Below are 17,461 nucleotides of genomic sequence, written 5' to 3' on the forward strand. Positions count from 1 at the left end.
AGAATCAGAGGGGAAAAAGGAGGGGGGGAAAAGGGGGGAAAAAGGAGGAAAAAACCAGAAAAAATTGGGAAAAATTGGAAAAAATTGGGAAAATGAGAAGGAAAAAAACAGGAAAAATTGGGAAAGGGAGGGAAAAAAAATCCCAGAAAAACGGGAAAAAAATGAGGGAAAAATTCAGGAAAATTCGGGAAAATTTGGGAAAAATTCCTGAAAAAAGAGGGAGAATCCGAGGGGAAAGGGAATGACGGATCCGGCGTTTTTCCCGGCAGATATCCCGGAATATTCCCAGGAGCAGATCTGCAAGGTGAGGAATTTCTGGGAATGAGGGAGGCTGGGAAGGGCCGATCCCGACGGGATCTGATCCCGATCCCTCGTCCTTTTCCCAGGATTTTGTGACTTTCCTGGATAAACTGGTGAGGAACCCGGAGGGATCCGGATTGATGGGAAAAGTTGGGAATTCTCGGCGTTCCTGGGAAATTTGGGAATTCTTGGGATGGGCAATGTTCCCGGGGGAGGGATTTTAGGGATGGGATCCCGATCGGTTTTCCAGGGGATCCGGGGATTTCTGGGATGGGAAATTTGGGAATCACGGCTGGGAGAATTCCAGGATTTCTGGGAATCGCGGCTGGGAGAATTCCAGGATTTCTGGGAATCAGAGATGGAAGAATTCCAGGATTTCTGGGGTGGGAAATCTGGGAATCACGGCTGGAAGGATCCGGGGATTTCTGGGAATCAGAGATGGAAGAATTCCAGGATTTCTGGGATGGGAAATATCCCAGAAAAAAGAGGAAAAAATCAGGGGGGGGAAAGGAGGGGGAAAAGGGAAAATTAAAGGGAAAAAAAGGAGAAAAAAATCCCCAAAAATGGGGAAAATTCCAGAAAAAAGAGGGAGAATTGGGGGGAAAAGGAGGGGAAAAAAACAGGGAAAAATGGGAATTTAAAACAGAAAAAAGGGGGAAAAGAGAGGAAAAAAAGGGAAAATTAAAGGGAAAAAAAGGAGAGAAAAATTCCTGAAAAAATGGGGAAAAGGAAGGAAAAAAGGAGGGAAAAATGGGGAAAATCCCAGAAAAAAAGAGGGAGAATCGGGGGAAAAGGAGGGAAAAAAAACAGGGGAAAATGGGAATTTAAAACAGAAAAAAGGGGAAAAGAAGGGGGAAATGGGAAAATTAAAGGGAAAAAAGAGAGAAAAAAAATCCAGGAAAAAGATTTGGAATACAAAGAAAAAAACGGGGAAAAGAAGGGGAAAAACGGGAAAATTAAAGAAAAAAAACAAAGAAAGAATAAAAAAAAAAAATGGGGAATATAAATGGAAAAAAAAAGATAAAAAATCCGGGAAAAAAATGGGAATGCAAAAAAAAAATGGGGAAAAAGAGGGAAAAAAAGGAGAGGGAAAAAGGGGAAAATTAAAGGGAAAAATGGGGAAAAAATCCAGAAAAAAACGGGAAAAGGGGGAAAAAAGGAGGAAAAAAAGGGGAAAAATCCCAGAAAAATGGGGATAATTGGGAGGGGAAAAAGGAGGGAAAAAACCGGGGAAAATGGGAATATGAAACAGGAAAAAAGGGAAAAGGAGAGGAAAAATGGGAAAATTAAAGGGAAAAAAACTGGAATAAAAAATCCCAAAAAATGGGGAAATTAAAGGGAAAAAAAAGGATAAAAAATCCGGGAAAAAAATGGGAATGCAAAAAAAAAATGGGGAAAAAGAGGGAAAAGAAGGAGGGAAAAGAAGGAGGGAATAAATTTTGGGAATTTCCCGTTTTCCGTAGGGAATTCCGCGGGTGATCCTGGTTGGGCACGACTGGGGCGGCGCCGTGGCCTGGAACATGGCTCTGTTCTACCCAGAGAGGCTCCGGTGAGTCCGGAATAAATCCTGGAAAATTCCGGAAAATCACGGAAAATATCCTGGGAAATCCTGGGAAATCCTGGAAATCCTGGGAAATCCTGGAAATCCTGGAAATCCTGGGAAATCCCAGAAAAATCCCAGAAAATCCCAGAAAATCCTGGGAAATCCTGGAAAATCCTGAAAAATCCCAGACAATCCCAGAAAGTCACAGAAAATTCTGGAAAATCCCAGAAAAATCCCAGAAAAATCCCAGAAAATCCCAGGAAATTCCAAGAAAAAACCTTAAAATTCTGGGAAATTCCAGAAAATCCCAGAAAAATCCCAGAAAGTCCCAGAAAGTCCCAGAAAATTCTGGAAAATCCCAGAAAAATCCCAGAAAAATCCCAGAAAAAATCCCAGAAAACCCCAGAAAATCTGGGAAAAATCCCAGAAAAATCCCAGAAAATCCCAGAAAAATCCCAGAAAACCCCAGTAAATTCTGGAAAATCCCAGAAAATCCCATAAAAAATCCCATAAAAAATCCCGAAAAAAATCCTGGAAAAAATCCCAGAAAAATCCCAGAAAAATCCCAGAAAATCCCAGAAAAATCCCAGAAAATCCCAGAAAATCCCAGAAAAATCCCAGAAAACCCCAATAAATTCTGGAAAATCCCAGAAAATCCCATAAAAAATCCCATAAAAAATCCCGAAAAAAATCCTGGAAAAACCCAGAAAATCCCAGAAAACTCCCAGAAAACCCCAGTAAATTCTGGAAAATCCCAGAAAATCCCATAAAAAATCCCATAAAAAATCCCGAAAAAAATCCTGGAAAAAATCCCAGAAAAAATCCCAGAAAAATCCCAGAAAATCCCAGAAAATCCCAGAAAAATCCCAGAAAACCCCAGAAAATTCTAGAAAATCCCAGAAAATCCCATAAAATCCCCTAAAAAATCCCATAAAAAATCCTGGAATAATCCCAGAAAAAATCCCAGAAAAATCCCAGAAAATCTGGGAAAAATCCCAGAAAATCCCATTGAAAATCCCAGAAAATCCCAGAAAAATCCCAGAAAACCCCAGAAAATTCTGGAAAATCCCAGAAAATCCCAGAAAATCTCATTAAAAAATCCCATAAAAAATCCTGGAAAAAATCCCGGAAAAAATCCCAGAAAAATCCCAGAAAATCCCAGAAAATCTGGGAAAAATCCCAGAAAATCCCAGAAAATTCCAGAAAATCCCAGAAAATCCCAGAAAATCCCAGAAAATCCTGGAATTCCCAGAGCCGTGGCCTCGCTGAACACTCCGTACCGCCCGGCCGATCCCAGCGTGGATATCATGGAAAAGTTGGAATCTCATCCTGCCTTCGATTACCAGTTCTACTTCCAGGAGCCGGTGAGAATTCCTGGATTCGATCCCGGGGTTTTTTTTGGGATCCAGTGCCTGGGTTGGGCTGATCCCGGTTTTTTTTTCTGGGATTTTTCCGTAGGGAGTGGCGGAAGCGGAGCTGGAAAAGGACGTGGGAAGGACCCTGAAGATCCTGATCCGCTCCTCGAGCCGGGAGGTGACGCTGGGATTCGGGATCGGGATCGGGATCGGGATTGGAATCGGGATTCGGGATCGGGATTGGGATTTGGGATTCAGGATCGGGATTGGGATTGGGATCGAGATTGGGATCAGGATCGGGATTTGGGATTGGAATCGGGATTGGGACTCAGGATCAGGATCGGAATCGGGATTGGGATTGGGATTGGGATCGGGATCGGGATTCGGGATTCAGGATCGGGATTGGGATCGGAATCGGGATTGGGATTGGGATTGGGATCAGGATCGGGATTCGGGATCGGGATCGGGATCGGGATTCAGGATCGGGATTGGGATTGGGATCAGGATCGGGATTGGGATTGGAATCGGGATTGGGATCGGGATTTGGGATTGGGATTGGGATTGGGATTCAGGATCGGGATTGGGATTGGGATCGAGATTGGGATCAGGATCGGGATTTGGGATTGGAATCGGGATTGGGACTCAGGATCAGGATCGGAATCGGGATTGGGATTGGGATTGGGATTCAGGATCGGGATTGGGATCAGGATCTGGATTCAGGATCGGGATTCAGGATTGGGATTGGGATTGGGGTCGGGATCGGGATTGGGGTCGGAATCAGGATTGGGATTGGGATTGGGATTGGGATCGGGATTCAGGATCGGGATTCGGGATCGGGATTGGGATTTGGGATTCAGGATCGGGATTGGGATTGGGATCAGGATCGGGATTGGGATTGGAATCGGGATTGGGATCGGGATTGGAATCGGGATTGGGATCGGGATTTGGGATCGAGATTGGGATCAGGATCGGGATTCGGGATTGGAATCCGGATTGGGATCGGGATCAGGATTGGGATCGGGATCAGGATTGGGATCGGGATTCAGGATTGGAATCAGGATCGGGATTGGGATTGGGATTGGGATCAGGATCGGGATCGGGATTGGCATTGGGATTCAGGATTGGAATCAGGATCGGGATCGGGATCCAAAAATTCCGGAGGAATCCCTGAGTTTTGGAGCATCCCAGATTCCCCCTTTTTTTTTTTTTTTTCCCCTGGGAATTCCTGGAGTTGGGCTCCGGAATCTCTCGGGATCCTCCCGGAATTCCCGGGAATTCCGGGTGGATCCCGAGGTTCATTTCCTGCTGCTCCCCCAGGATCGCCTGCCCGGAGGCCTCGACATGAGCAGGGTCCGCGAGAAAGGTCGGGAATCCCGGGAATGGGGGATCCCCTGGGATTTGGGGGGGATCCGGGAATGGGGGGAATCCCTTGGTATTGAGGGGGATCCCGGGAATGGGGGATCCCCTGGGATTTGGGGGGGATCCGGGAATGGGGGGAATCCCTTGGTATCGAGGGGGATTTGGGAATGGGGGATCCTCTGGGATTTGGGGGGGATTTGGGAATGGGGGGTTTGGGAATTTGGAGGATCCTGGGGGATTTGGGGGGATCCTGAGAATGGGAGATCCGGTGGGATCCGGGAGGGATCCGGGAATGGGGAGGGGGATCCCAAGGGGTTTGGGGGGATTTGGGAATGGGGGGGATCCCCTGGGATCAGGGGGGATCTCGGGGGGAATTTGGGAATGGGGGATTTGGGAATCGGGAGGATCCTGGGGAATTTGGGGGATCTGGTGGGATTTGGGAATGGGGGATCCCCTGGGATTTGGGGGGATTTGGGAATGGGGGGATCCAGTGGGATTTGGGGGGATTGAGGGGATTGAGGGGATCTTTTGGGATTTGGGGGATCCAGCGGGGTTTGGGAATGGGGGATCCCCTGGGACTGGGGGGATCCGCTGGGATCTGGGGAAAGGCGAGAGGAAGGGAGAATGGGGGGATCCTGTAGGATTGGGGAACCCTGAGGGATTTTGGGGATCCCGAGGGATTTGGGGAGGATCCCGAGGGATTTCTGAAGGGAATTCTGAAGGGGAATCCCCAGGGATTGGGGAATCCCAAGTGATTTGGGGGAATCCCGAGGGATTTGGGGAATTCTGAGGGATTTGGGGGATCCGGAAGGATTTGAGGGAATCCCGAGGGATTTGGGGACCCCAAGGGATTTTGGGAATTCCAAGGTATTTTGGGAATGCTGAGGGATTTCGAAGAGATCCTGAGGGATTTTGGGGAATCCCGAGTGATTTGGGGGAATCCCGAGGGATTTTGGGGATCCCAAAGGATTTGGGGGAGATCCCAAGGGATTTCTGAAGGGAATTCTGAAGGGGAATCCCAAGGGATTTGGGGGAATTCCAAGGGATTTTGGGAATCCCACAGGATTTGGGGGGGATCCTGAGGGATTTGGGGGGGATCCTGAGGGATTTGGGGAATTCTGAGGGATTTGGGTGATCCCGAGGGATTTGGGGGTGATCCCGAGGGGGGTCCTGGGGGCCGTTCCGGGTGGATCCCTCTCCTCCCAGGGGGGCTCCTGGTGGGATTCCCGGAAAACCCCCCCGGCAGCCGCCTGCTGCCCCCTCCGGAGCTGGAATATTACATCCAACAATTCCGGAAATCCGGATTCAGGTGGGATCCCGGGATCCATCCCCCGATCCCCCCAGAGCTCCTGGGATTCCCTGGAATTCCCGGGGTTCCCGGGGATTTCCGGGATTCCCTGGGATTCCCGGGGTTCCCTGGGATTCCCGGGGTTCCCTGGGATTCCTGGGGTTCTCTGGGATTCCCGGGGTTTCCTGGAATTCCCAGGATTCCCTGGAATTCCGGGCACATTCCCGTTTTTCCTAGGGGTGCCCTGAACTGGTACCGGAACATCAGAGCCAACTGGGAATGGGCCCTGCGCGCCCGACACCGCAAGGTGGGAACGGATCCCGAGCACGATCCCGATCCTGATCCTGATCCTGAGCCCGATCCCGATCCTGATCCTGATCCTGAGCCTGACACTGATCCTGATCCTGATCCTGATCCTGAGCCTGAGCCCGATCCTGATCCTGATCCTGATCCTGAGCCCGATCCTGATCCTGAGCCTGAGCCCGATCCTGAGCCTGATTCCAATCCTGATCCCGGTCCCAGTCCCGAGCCCAATCCTGATCCTGATCCCAATCCTGATCCCAATCCTTGTCCCAGTCCTGACCCTGATCCCCATCCTGATCCTGATTCCAGTCCTGATCCCCATCCTGATCCTGATCCTTAGCTCCATCCCAATCCTGATCCTGATTCTCATCCTGATCTTAATCCCAGTTCCAATCCCGATCCCAATCCTGATCCTGATCCTGATCCTGAGCCCGATCCTGATCCTGATCCCAATCCCAGTCCTGATTCCAGTCCCCATCCAGATCCTGATCCTGATCCCAATCTCAATCCTAAACCTGATCCTGATCCCGATCCTGATCCCAATCCTGATCCTGATCCTGATCCCGATTTTAATCCTGATTCCAGTCCTGATCCTGATCCCGATCCCATTTCCCCTCCTCTGGATCCCGTCTGGATCCCCTGGGGATCCCCCATTTTCCCTCCTTTCCTGCTGGATCCCCCCAATTCCTGGCTGGATTCCCTTGGGATCCCCCAAATCCCATTTTCCCCCTCGGGATCTACCGGGGATCCCCCATTCCCATTCCCATCCCCATTCCCATCCCTGTTCCCATCCCCATTTTCCCATTCCCATTCCCATCCCTGTTCCCATTCCCATCCTTCCCATCCTTCCCACCACTCCCACCACTCCCATTATTCCCATTATTCCCATTATCTCCATTATTCCCATTATCTCCATTATTCCCGTTATCCCCATTATTCCCATTATCTCCATTATTCCCATTATTCCCATTATTCCCATTATTCCCTTTGTTCCCGTTATTCCCGTTGTTCCCGGTGTTACTCCCACTATAATTCCCGGTGTCGTTCCCGTTATTCCCAGTGTTATTCCCACTGTTATTCCCAGTGTTATTCCTGCTGTTATTCCCGTTGTTCCCACTGTTATTCCCTCTGTTTTTCGCATTATTCCCGCTGTTATTCCCATTATTCCCGTTGTCATTCCCGGTGTTAGTCCCACTGTTCCTGTCATTCCTGCTGTTATTCCTGGTGTTCTCATTCCCTCTGTTCCCGTTGTCATTCCCGCTGTTCTCATTCCCATTATTCCCGCTGTTATTCCCGTTATTCCTGCTGTTGTTCCCATTATTCCTGCTCTTCTTATACCCGCTATTCCCGCTGTTTGTTGTTATTCCCGCTGTTCTCCCCATTATTCCCGTCATTCCCACTGTCGTTATTCCCGTTGTTCTCATTCCCACTGTTCTCCCCGTTATTCCCGTTCCCGTTATTCCCGCTGTTCCTGTTATTCCTGTTCCTGTTATTCCCACTGTTATTCCCGGTGTTGTCATTCCCGCTGTTCCCAGTGTTATTCCCGCTGTTCCCGTTCCTGTTATTCCCGCTGTTCCCATTATTCCCACTGTCATTCCCTCTGTTCCCGGTGCTGTCATTCCCGCTGTTCCTGTTATTCCCAGTGTCGTTATTCCCGGTGTTATTCCCGTTCTCATTCCCACTGCTTTTCCCGGTGTTATTCCCGCTGTTGTTATTCCCGCTGTTCCCGCTGTTCTCCCTGTTATTCCCGGTGTTGTTATTCCTGCTGTTCCCATTGTTCCTGGTGTTGTCATTCCCTCTGTTCCCGGTGTTATTCCCGCTCTTCCCGGTATTGTCATTCCTGCTGTTCCCTCTGTTCTCATTCCCATTATTCCCGCTGTTCCCGTTCCTGTCATTCCTGCTGTTCCCACTGTTGTTATTCCCGCTGTTATTCCCGCTGTTCCCGTTATTCCCGTTGTTTTTTCCCGTTTTTCCCAGCCGTCTCTCCCGGCGCTGTTGGTGACGGCCGGGAAGGATCCGGTGCTGGCGCCCGCCCTGAGCCACGGCATGGAGAGATGGGTGAGAGAGCCGGGAATTCCCAGAATTCCAGGGGGAAAAATGGGAATTCTGCAGGGAAAATGGGAATTCTGCGGGGAAATGGGAATTTGGGGGGGGAAAAGGGGAATTCTGGGGGGAAATGTCTGGGGAAAGAAATCTGGGAGTTGTGGGGGAAATCTGGGAATTCTGGGGAAATCTGGGGAAAATCCAGGAATTATGGGAGAAGTTGTGGAGTTCTGGGAAAAATCTGGGAATTCTGGAAAAATTGGGGAACAAATCTGGGAATTCTGGGAAAGTCTGGGGCAAATCTGGGAAGAAAATCTGGGAAAATTATCTGGGAAAAAATCTGGGAAAAAATCTGGGAGAAATCTGGGAATTCTGGGAAAAATCTGGGGAAAATCTAGGAAAAAAATCTGGGAGAAAAAATCTGGGAGAAATCTGGGAAAAAAAAAATTTGGGAACTCAGGGAAGATCTGGGAAAAATCTGGGAATTCTGGGAAAAATCTGGGAAAAATCTGGGAAAAAAATCTGGGAAAAATCAGGGGAAAATTTGGGAGTTCAGGGAAAAAATCTGGGAATTCTGGGAAAAATCTGGGAATTGTGGGAAAATAGAGGGAAAATTTGGGAGTTTGGAGGAAAATGTGGGAAATAAATCTGGGAAAAGTCCAGGAATTCTGGGTAGCGCTTGATTCCCGATGGATTCCCGATGGATTCCCGGGATTCCCAATGGATTCCTGATGGATTCCCGATGGATTCCCGATGGATTCCCGATGGATTCCCGATGGATTCCCGGGATTCCTGATGGATTCCCGATGGATTCCCGGGATTCCGGGTGGATTCCAGGTGCCGCGGCTGCAGTGGAGGCACATCCAGGACTGCGGCCACTGGACCCAGCTGGAAAGGTGGGAATTCCCCATTCCCAGGAATTCCTGGGAATTCCGGCTCCCCATTCCTGAGAATTCCAGTTCCCACATTCCCTGGAATTCTGGATTCCACATTCCCAGGAATTCTGGGAATTCCAGCTCCCCATTCCCAGGAATTCCAGGAATTCTGGCTCCCCATTCCCAGGAATTCCCAGAATTCCAGCTCCCCATTCCCAGGAATTCTGGATCCCACATTCCCTCCTAAAAACCGGGATCTCCCCCATTCCCAGGAATTCCTGGGAATTCCAGCTCCCCATTCCTGAGAATTCCCAGAATTCTGGCTCCCCATTCCCAGGAATTCCAGGAATTCTGGCTCCCCATTCCCGAGAATTCCAGTTCTCACATTCCCAGGATTTCTGGATTCCACATTCCCAGGAATTCTGGGAATTCCAGCTCCCCATTCCCAAGAATTCCCAGAATTCTGGATCCCCATTCCCAGGAATTCCAGTTCTCACATTCCCAGGAATTCTGGATTCCCCATTTCTGAGAATTCCCAGAATTCTGGTCCCCCATTCCCAGGAATTCCCGGAATTCTCTCCGCAGGCCGGCCGAGGTGAACCGGATCCTTCTGGAATGGCTGGAGCAGCTCCCCCCGGATCCTCCTTTTCCCGGGAATTCCAAGCTTTGAGCGGGAATTTTCCCCTTTGGAATTTCCTTTGGAATTTTCCCCCTTTGGAATTTTTCCCTTTGGAATTTTTTTCCCTTTGGAATTTTCCCCCTTTGGAATTTCCTTTGGAATTTTTTCCCCTTTAGAATTTTTTTCCCCTTGGAATTTTCCCCTTGGAATTTTTCCCTTTTAGGAATTTCCTTTGGAATTTTTTTCCCTTTGGAATTTTTCCCTTTGGAATTTTTTTCCCTTTGGAATTTTTTCCCTTTGGAATTTTCCCTGTTTTAGGAAATTTTCCCTTTAAAATTTTTCCCTTTGGAATTTCCTTTGGAATTTTTTCCCTTTGGAATTTTTTTCCCTTTGGAATTTTTTTCCCTTTGGAATTTTCCCCCTTTTAGGAATTTTTCATCTTTGGAATTTCCTTTGGAATTTTCCCCCTTTAGAATTTTTTTCCCCTTGGAATTTCCCCCTTTGGAATTTCCTTTGGAATTTTTTTTCCCTTTGGAATTTTTTTTTCCCTTTGGAATTTTTTCCCCTTGGAATTTCCATTTTCCACCTGGAAACCTCGGAAAAATTCCAGGATTTTTTTTGGGAAAGGATTTTCTGGGAATTTTCTGCTGGATTTGGGCTTGGCTCGGCTCCCTGAGCCCATTCCCGGCTTTTCCCGGGAGAATCCCAGAAATTTTCATGGAATAATCAATAATTAATAATTAAAAATCAATTTATTTGCTGGTTACTAATTAATATTCATTAACCTCTCGTTAATATTAATAAACAGCTCATTAATATTCATGAACTGGTGACAAATTTTCCTTTCCCGGCAATTCCCAGATCCCTGAAATCCTTGGGAAGGCGCCCCTCCCCCACCCCGGGCCCACAGAATTCCCAGAATTCCCAAAAAATTCCCAAAGAAAAATTCCCAAAAAAAATCCCAGTAAATCCCAAAAATAATTCCCAAGAAATTCCCCAAGAATTCCCAAAAAATTCCCAGTAAATCCCAAAAATAATTCCCAAAAAATTCCCAAAGAATTCCCAAAGAATCTCCCAAGAGTTCCCCAAGAATTCCCAGGGATTTCCAGGGAATTCCCCAAAGAATTCCCAAATAATTGTCAGTAAATCCCAAAGAATTCCCCAAAGAATCCCCCAAGAATTCCCAAACAATTCCCAAAGAATTCCCAAAACATTCCCTAAAAATTCCCAAAGATTTCCTGAAGAATTCCCACAGAATTCCCAAAGAATCCCCCAACGAACTCTCGATAAATCCCAAAGAATTCCCGAAGAATTCCCAGTAAGGAATTTCCCAAAGAATTCCCAAAATATTCCCCCAAAATTTCCAAAGATTTCCTGAAGAATTCCCAAAAAATTCCCAATAATTCCCAAAATATTCCCCCAAGAATTCCCAAAATATTCCCCCAAAATTCCCAAAGATTTCCCAAAGAATTCCCAAAGAATCCCCCAAGAATTCCCAAAGAATTCCAAGGAATTTCCAGGGAATTCCCACAGAATTCCCAAATAATTGTCAGTAAATCCCAAAGAATTCCCAAAGGATTCCTGAAATATTCCCCAAAAATCCCCAAAGATTTCCTGAAGAATTCCCAAGAATTACCCAAAGAATTCCCAAAGAATTCCTGAAATATTCCCCAAAATATTCCCCCAAAATTCCCAAAGATTTCCTGAAGAATTCCTAAAAAATTCCCCAATAATTCCTTGGAAATTCCCAAATAATTCTCAGGAATTTCCAAGGAATTCACCAAAGAATTCCCAAAATATTCCCCAAACATTCCCAAATAATTCCCAATAATTCCCACAGAATTCCCAAAGAATTCCCAAAAAATCCCAAAAACTTCCCAAATAATTCCCAAAAAATTCCCAAATAATTCCCAAAAAATTTCCAAATAATTCCCACAGAATTCCCAAAGAGTTCTCACAGAATTCCCAAAGAATTCCCAAAATATTCCCCAAACATTCCCAAATATTTTCCAAATAATTCCCAATAATTCCCACAGAATTCCCAAAGAATTCCCAAAAAATCCCCCAAAAAATTCCCAAAAAACTCCCAAAAAATTCCCAAATATTTCCCCAAGAATTCCCAAGAATTCCCACAGAATTCCCAAAGAATTCCCAAAAAATCCCCAAAAAAATCCCAAAAAATTCCCAAAAAATTCCCAAGTATTTCCCCAAGAATTCCCAAAGAATTCCCAAAAAACCCCAAAAAATTCCCTAAAAAATTCCCAAAAAATACCCAAATAATTCCCAAAAAATTCCCAAATAATTCCCACAGAACTCCCAAAGAGTTCTCACAGAATTCCCAAATGATTCCCAAAATATTCCCCAAACATTCCCCAATAATTCCCACAGAATTCCCAAAGAATTTCCCAACAATTCCCAAAAAATTCCCCAAAATTCCCAAATATTTCCCCAAGAATTCCCAAGAATTCCCACAGAATTCCCAAAGAGTTCTCACAAAATTCCCAAATAATTCCCAGGAATTTCCAGGGAATTCCTCCAGAATTCCCAAATTTCCGGGGCCATTCCCAAATTCCTGGGGTTTTTTTGGGGTTTTATTCCCAAATTTTATGGAATAAATTTGGGGAATTATCAAGAAAATCTTTGGGAATTCTGTGGGAATTCTTTGGGAATTCTTCAGGAAATCTTTGGGAATTTTTGGGGAATATTTTGGGAATTCTTAGGGAATTCTTTGGGAATTGTTTGGGGAATTTTTTGGGAATATTCTGGGAATTTTGGGGGGGATTTACTTGGGAATTGTTTGGGAATTCTGTGGGAACTCTTTGGGAATTCCCTGGAAATTTCTGGGAATTCTTTGGGAATTTTTTGGGAATTCTTGGGGAATTCTTTGGGAATTCTTCAGGAAATCTTTGGGAATTTGGGGGGAATTCTTTGGGAATTGCTTGGGAATTGTTTGGGAATTATTGGGAATTATTGGGAATTCCTGGGGATTTACTGGGAATTCTTTGGGAATTTGGGAATTCCTGAGCTGGGAACGCTCTGGGAATTTGGGAATTGCTGGAAATTTGGGAATTGCTCAGCTGGGATCGCTCCAGGAATTTGGGAATTCCTCTGGAAATCTGGGAATTGCTCACCTGGGAATGCTCTGGGAATCTGGGAATTCCTCCAGGAATTTGGGAATTCCTGAGCTGGGAAAGCTCCGGGAGTTTGGGAATTCCTTTGGGAATTCCGGAATCCTCTCAGAAATCCCAAATTCCCGGGAATTCGGCGCCGCCCCTCCCCCCTCCGGTGGCCTCTGGATAATCCCAAGGAATTTTTGGGATCAATCCCGACCTTTGGCCCGAGCCCATCCCGGGATTTGCCGGGGCCGGAGGTCAAAAAAACTCGGGAAAAACAAAAACCTTTGGAATTCTCGGAGCTCCTTCCCAGCTCCAGCCGGGAGCTTTTCCAAAGGGAAAAAATTCCCGGGATTTGGGGGTTCCCTTCCCAACCCAGGAGCCGGAAATTCCCCCAAATCCCAAAATCCCGGGAATATTTTTCCTTTTTTCCAAGAATTCCCTGCCCAAATCCCAAAATCCCTGGAATTTTCCCCCTATTTTTCCCATTTTTCCCCTCTTTTCCCAGGAATTCTCGCCCCAAATCCCAAAATTTTTGGGAACTTTTCCCTCTTTTCCCCTTTTTCCCAGGAATTCTCTGCCTTGGACCCCCCTGGTGCTCCCCAAATTCCAAAATCTTTGGAATTTTCCCCATTTTTCCCAGGAATTCCTTCCCAAAATCCCCAGAACACCTGGAATTTTTTTCCCCATTTTCCCCCTTTTTTCCAGGAATTCCCGCCCCAAATCCCAAAATTTCGGGAACTTTTTCCCCATTTTTCCCCATTTTTCCCTCTTTTCCCAGGAATTCTCTGCTCGAACCCCCAAAATCCCGGGAATTTTTCCCTCTTTCCCCTTTTTCCCAGGAATTCTCTCCCCAAAGCCCAAAATTTTGGGAACTTTTTCCCATTTTTCCCTTTTTTCCAGGAATTCTCTCCCCAAATCCCCAAAATCCCGGGAATTTTCCCCCCATTTTTCCCATTTTTTCCCTCTTTTCCCAAGAATTCCCCCAAATCCCAAAATCCCGGGAATCTTTTCCCTTCTTTCCAGGAATTCTCACCCCAAATCCCAAAATCTCTGGAGTTTTTTCCTTCTTTCCCAGGAATTCTCTGCCCAAATCTCCAAAATTTCGGGAATATTTTCCCTCTTTCTCCCTTTTTCCCAGGGATTTTCCAGGTTTTCCCAGGAATTCTCTGCTTGAACCCCCAAATTCCTGGATTTTCCCCCATTTTTCCCCTTTTTCCCAGGAATTCTCTGCCCAAATCCCAAAATCCTTGGGATTTTCCCCCATTTTTCCCAGGAATTCCCTGCCCAAATCCCCAAAATCCCTGGAATTTCCCCCATTTTCCAGGTTTTCCCAGGAATTCTCTGCTTGAACCCCCAAAATTTCTGGAATTTTTCCCTCTTTTCCCCTTTTTTCCAGGAATTCTCTCCCCAAATCCCAAAAATCCCTGGAATTTCCCCCATTTTTCCCTTTTTCCCAGGAATTCCAGCCCCAAATCCCCAAAATCCTGGGAATTTTCCCCCCATTTTTCCCATTTTTTCCCTCTTTTATCAGGAATTCTCACCCCAAATCCCCAAAATCTCTGGAGTTTTTTCCTTCTTTTCCAGGAATTCTCTGCCCAAATCTCCAAAATTTCGGGAATATTTTCCCTCTTTCTCCCTTTTTCCCAGGGATTTTCCAGGTTTTCCCAGGAATTCTCTGCTTGAACCCCCAAAATTTCTGGAATTTTCTGCCATTTTCCCCTTTTTTCCAGGAATTCTCTCCCCAAATCCCAAAATCCCGGGAATTTTTCCCCATTTTCCAGGAATTCCAGCCCCAAATCCCCAAAATCTCTTGAATTTTCTCCATTTTTCCCAGGAATTCTCTGCTCGAACCCCCAAAATCCCTGGAATTTTTCCCTCTTTTCCCCTTTTTCCCAGGAATTCCTTCCCCAAATCCCAAAATCCTTGGGATTTTCCCCCATTTCCCCATTTTTCCCAGGAATTCCCTGCCCGAATCCCCAAAATCCCTGGAATTTCCCCCATTTTCCAGGTTTTCCCAGGAATTCTCTGCTTGAATCCCCAAAATCCCTGGAATTTTTCCCTCTTTTCCCCTTTTTTTCAGGAATTCTCTCCCCAAATCCCAAAATCCCTGGAATTTTTCCCCATTTTTCCCAGGAATTCCCTGCCCAAATCCCCAAAATCTCTGGAATTTTCCCCATTTTTCCAGGAATTCCCTCCCGCAATTCCCGGCTCCAATCCCGGCCCCGCCCCGCCCCCTCCTCCCTCTGGAATTTCGCAATTCCCGAGGGAAGAATTCCCGAGGCTCTTCCCGGTTTTTCCGCCATTCCCGAGGAATTCCCGAGCCGGGAGCGCGCTCGGATCCAGCGGGATCGGCCCCGAAATTCCAACCGGGAATTCCCAGCGAGGCTCCGGGATGGTGAGAAAATTCCAAGCGGGAATTTTTTCCCGGTTTTTTTTTTGTTTTCTTCCCCTCCCCCCCCTCCTCCCCATGCTGGAGAAATTTGGGAATCCGAGCAGGGAAAAAATTGGGGGAAAAATGGGAAAATTCCCTGGAAAAATGGGAAAATTCCCCGGGGAAAATCCGGGAAATTCTCCGGGAAAAATCGGAACATTCCTGGGGGAAAATGGGGAAAAATTCCCAGGAAAAATCCGAAAATTCCTGGGGAAAATAATCCAAAAAATGCCGGGAAAAAATGCGAAAAATCCCGGGGGGAAAATCCAAAAATTCCTGTGGAAAAATCTGAAAATTCCCAGGGAAAAATAAAAAAAATTCCTGGGAAAAATTTTTAAAAATCCTGGGAAAATCCGGGAAATTCCCGGGGGGAAAATCCAAAAATTCCTGTGGAAAAATCTGAAAAATCCCCGGGAAAAAACCCGAAAATTCCCGAGAAAAACCCAAAAATTCCCAGGAAAAATCCGAAAATTCCCGGGGGAAAAAATCCAAAATTTCCCTGGGAAAAATCCGGAAAATTCCCCGGGAAATAATCCCAAAAATTCCCGAGAAAAAATAAAAAAATTCTCGGGGAAAAATGGGGGAAATCCCCGGGAAAAAAATCCAAAATTTCCCGAGAAAAACCCAAAAATTCCCAGGAAAAATCTGAAAATTCCGGGGGGAAAATGGGGAAAAATCCCTGGAAAAAAAAATCCAAAAAATTCCCGGAAAAAAAATGAAAAATATTCTGGGAAAAATCGGAAAATTCCTGGAAAAATCTAAAAATTCCCCGGGAAAAAAATCGGAAAATTCCTGGGGAAAAATCCGGAAAATTCCCGGGGGAAAATGGGGAAAAATCTCCGGGGAAAAAAACCCCAAAAATTCCCGGGAAAAAATCAAAAAATTCCTGGGAAAAATCGGAAAATTCCCGGGGAAAAATTCCCAGGAAAAATCGGAAAATCCCCGGGAAAAAAAATCCAAAAATTCCCTGGGAAAAATTCGGGAAATTCCAGGGAAAAAAAACCCAAAAATTCCCGGGAAAAAAAATCCAAAAATTCCCGAAAAAAACCCAAAAATTCCCGGAAAAAAAACCCCAAAAATTCCCAAAAAAAACCCCAAAAATTCCCAAAAAACCCCAAAAATTCCCGGGAAAAACCCCGAGAATTCCCAGGAAACCTCGGTGGGAATTTTCCTTCCCGATCCAGCTGAAAATTCCCGGGATTTTGGTGCTTTTGGAGTTTTTTTTTCCCGATTTTCCTGCTCGGATCCCGAGTTTTTCTTGGATTTGGGAAGAGGCCGCCCCTCCCCCCCCTCCCCCACCCTCATTCCCGGTTTTTTTTTCTGGGATCTTTGGAATTTCTTCCCGAAATTCCCGGCCCGGGATGGGGGGGGTGGGGGAGGGGAGGGAGGGGGGGGAGGGGGAGGGCTGGAATTCTTTGGGAATTTTTTGGGAATTCTTTGGGAATTCTTTGGGAATTTTTTGGGAATTCTTTGGGAATTATTTGGGAATTTTTTGGGAATTCTTTGGGAATTTTTGGGGAATTTTTTGGGAATTTTTTGGGAATTCTTTGGGAATTTTTTGGGAATTTTTTGGGAATTATTTGGGAATTATTTGGGAATTCTTTGGGAATTCGGGAATTGGGGAATTTTGGAAGGGAAAGGAAATTGGGAAGGGAATTTTTGGGAATTTGGGAAAGGAAATTGGGGAAGGATTTTGGGAATTTGGGAAGGAATTCAGGAATTTGGGGAGGGAATTTGGGGATTTGGGAATTTTGGGATTTGGGAATCTGGGAAAGGAAATTGGGAGAGGATTTTGGGAGGGGAATTCGGGGATTTGGGGATTTGGGAATTTGGGAATTTGGGAAAGGAATTCAGGAAGGGAATTTTGGAGCGTTTGGGAATTTGGGGCAGGAATTTGGGAAAATAATTTGGGAAGGGAAAGGAATTTGGGAAAGGATTTTGGGAGGGAAATTTGGGAATTTGGAATTTGGGAATTTGGGAATTTGGGATTTTGGGAATTTGGGAAGGGAAAGGGAATTTGGGAATTTGGGGATTTGGGGATTTGGGGAAATTGGGAAGGGAATTTGGGGAATGGAATTTGGGAATTTGGGAAAGGAAAGGAATTTGGGAATTTGGAAATTTGGGAATTTGGGAAGGAATTTGGGGAGGTAATTTGGGAATTTTGGAGTTTGGGAATTCAGGAAGGGGAAGGAATTCAGGAATTTGGGAAATGAATTTGGGAAGGGAAAG

At 46.0% G+C, this 17,461-nt stretch overlaps 2 protein-coding genes across 3 annotated transcripts in view; both read left to right on the plus strand.

Moving 5' to 3' along the window:
• Nucleotides 1-13,272, plus strand: part of EPHX2 (epoxide hydrolase 2) — a 28,295-nt gene extending 15,023 nt beyond the window's left edge. Inside the window, exons 9-20 of one of the 2 annotated variants that reach the window (XM_058834081.1) lie at nucleotides 270-304; nucleotides 387-413; nucleotides 1,764-1,849; nucleotides 3,096-3,207; nucleotides 3,302-3,376; nucleotides 4,516-4,561; nucleotides 5,764-5,866; nucleotides 6,083-6,152; nucleotides 8,126-8,206; nucleotides 9,029-9,087; nucleotides 9,652-9,752; nucleotides 13,261-13,272. In XM_058834081.1, the coding sequence (XP_058690064.1) occupies nucleotides 270-304; nucleotides 387-413; nucleotides 1,764-1,849; nucleotides 3,096-3,207; nucleotides 3,302-3,376; nucleotides 4,516-4,561; nucleotides 5,764-5,866; nucleotides 6,083-6,152; nucleotides 8,126-8,206; nucleotides 9,029-9,087; nucleotides 9,652-9,736 (779 nt within the window). In that variant the 3' untranslated portion in view covers nucleotides 9,737-9,752; nucleotides 13,261-13,272. Of the gene's footprint in view, nucleotides 1-269; nucleotides 305-386; nucleotides 414-1,763; nucleotides 1,850-3,095; nucleotides 3,208-3,301; nucleotides 3,377-4,515; nucleotides 4,562-5,763; nucleotides 5,867-6,082; nucleotides 6,153-8,125; nucleotides 8,207-9,028; nucleotides 9,088-9,651; nucleotides 9,820-13,260 lie in introns of those variants that run through there. The other variant, XM_058834080.1, reaches the window with a different exon arrangement.
• Nucleotides 13,273-15,042: 1,770 nt separating this feature from the next.
• LOC131576932 (L-gulonolactone oxidase-like) overlaps nucleotides 15,043-17,461 on the plus strand; it is a 39,411-nt gene continuing 36,992 nt past the window's right edge. The window contains exon 1 of the mRNA XM_058834082.1: nucleotides 15,043-15,196. Coding sequence (XP_058690065.1) covers nucleotides 15,194-15,196 — 3 coding nt within the window. The 5' untranslated portion in view covers nucleotides 15,043-15,193. The remainder of the gene's footprint in view (nucleotides 15,197-17,461) is intronic.

This window comes from Poecile atricapillus, chromosome 3 (assembly GCF_030490865.1).
Source record: "Poecile atricapillus isolate bPoeAtr1 chromosome 3, bPoeAtr1.hap1, whole genome shotgun sequence".
Classification (NCBI taxonomy): domain Eukaryota; kingdom Metazoa; phylum Chordata; class Aves; order Passeriformes; family Paridae; genus Poecile; species Poecile atricapillus.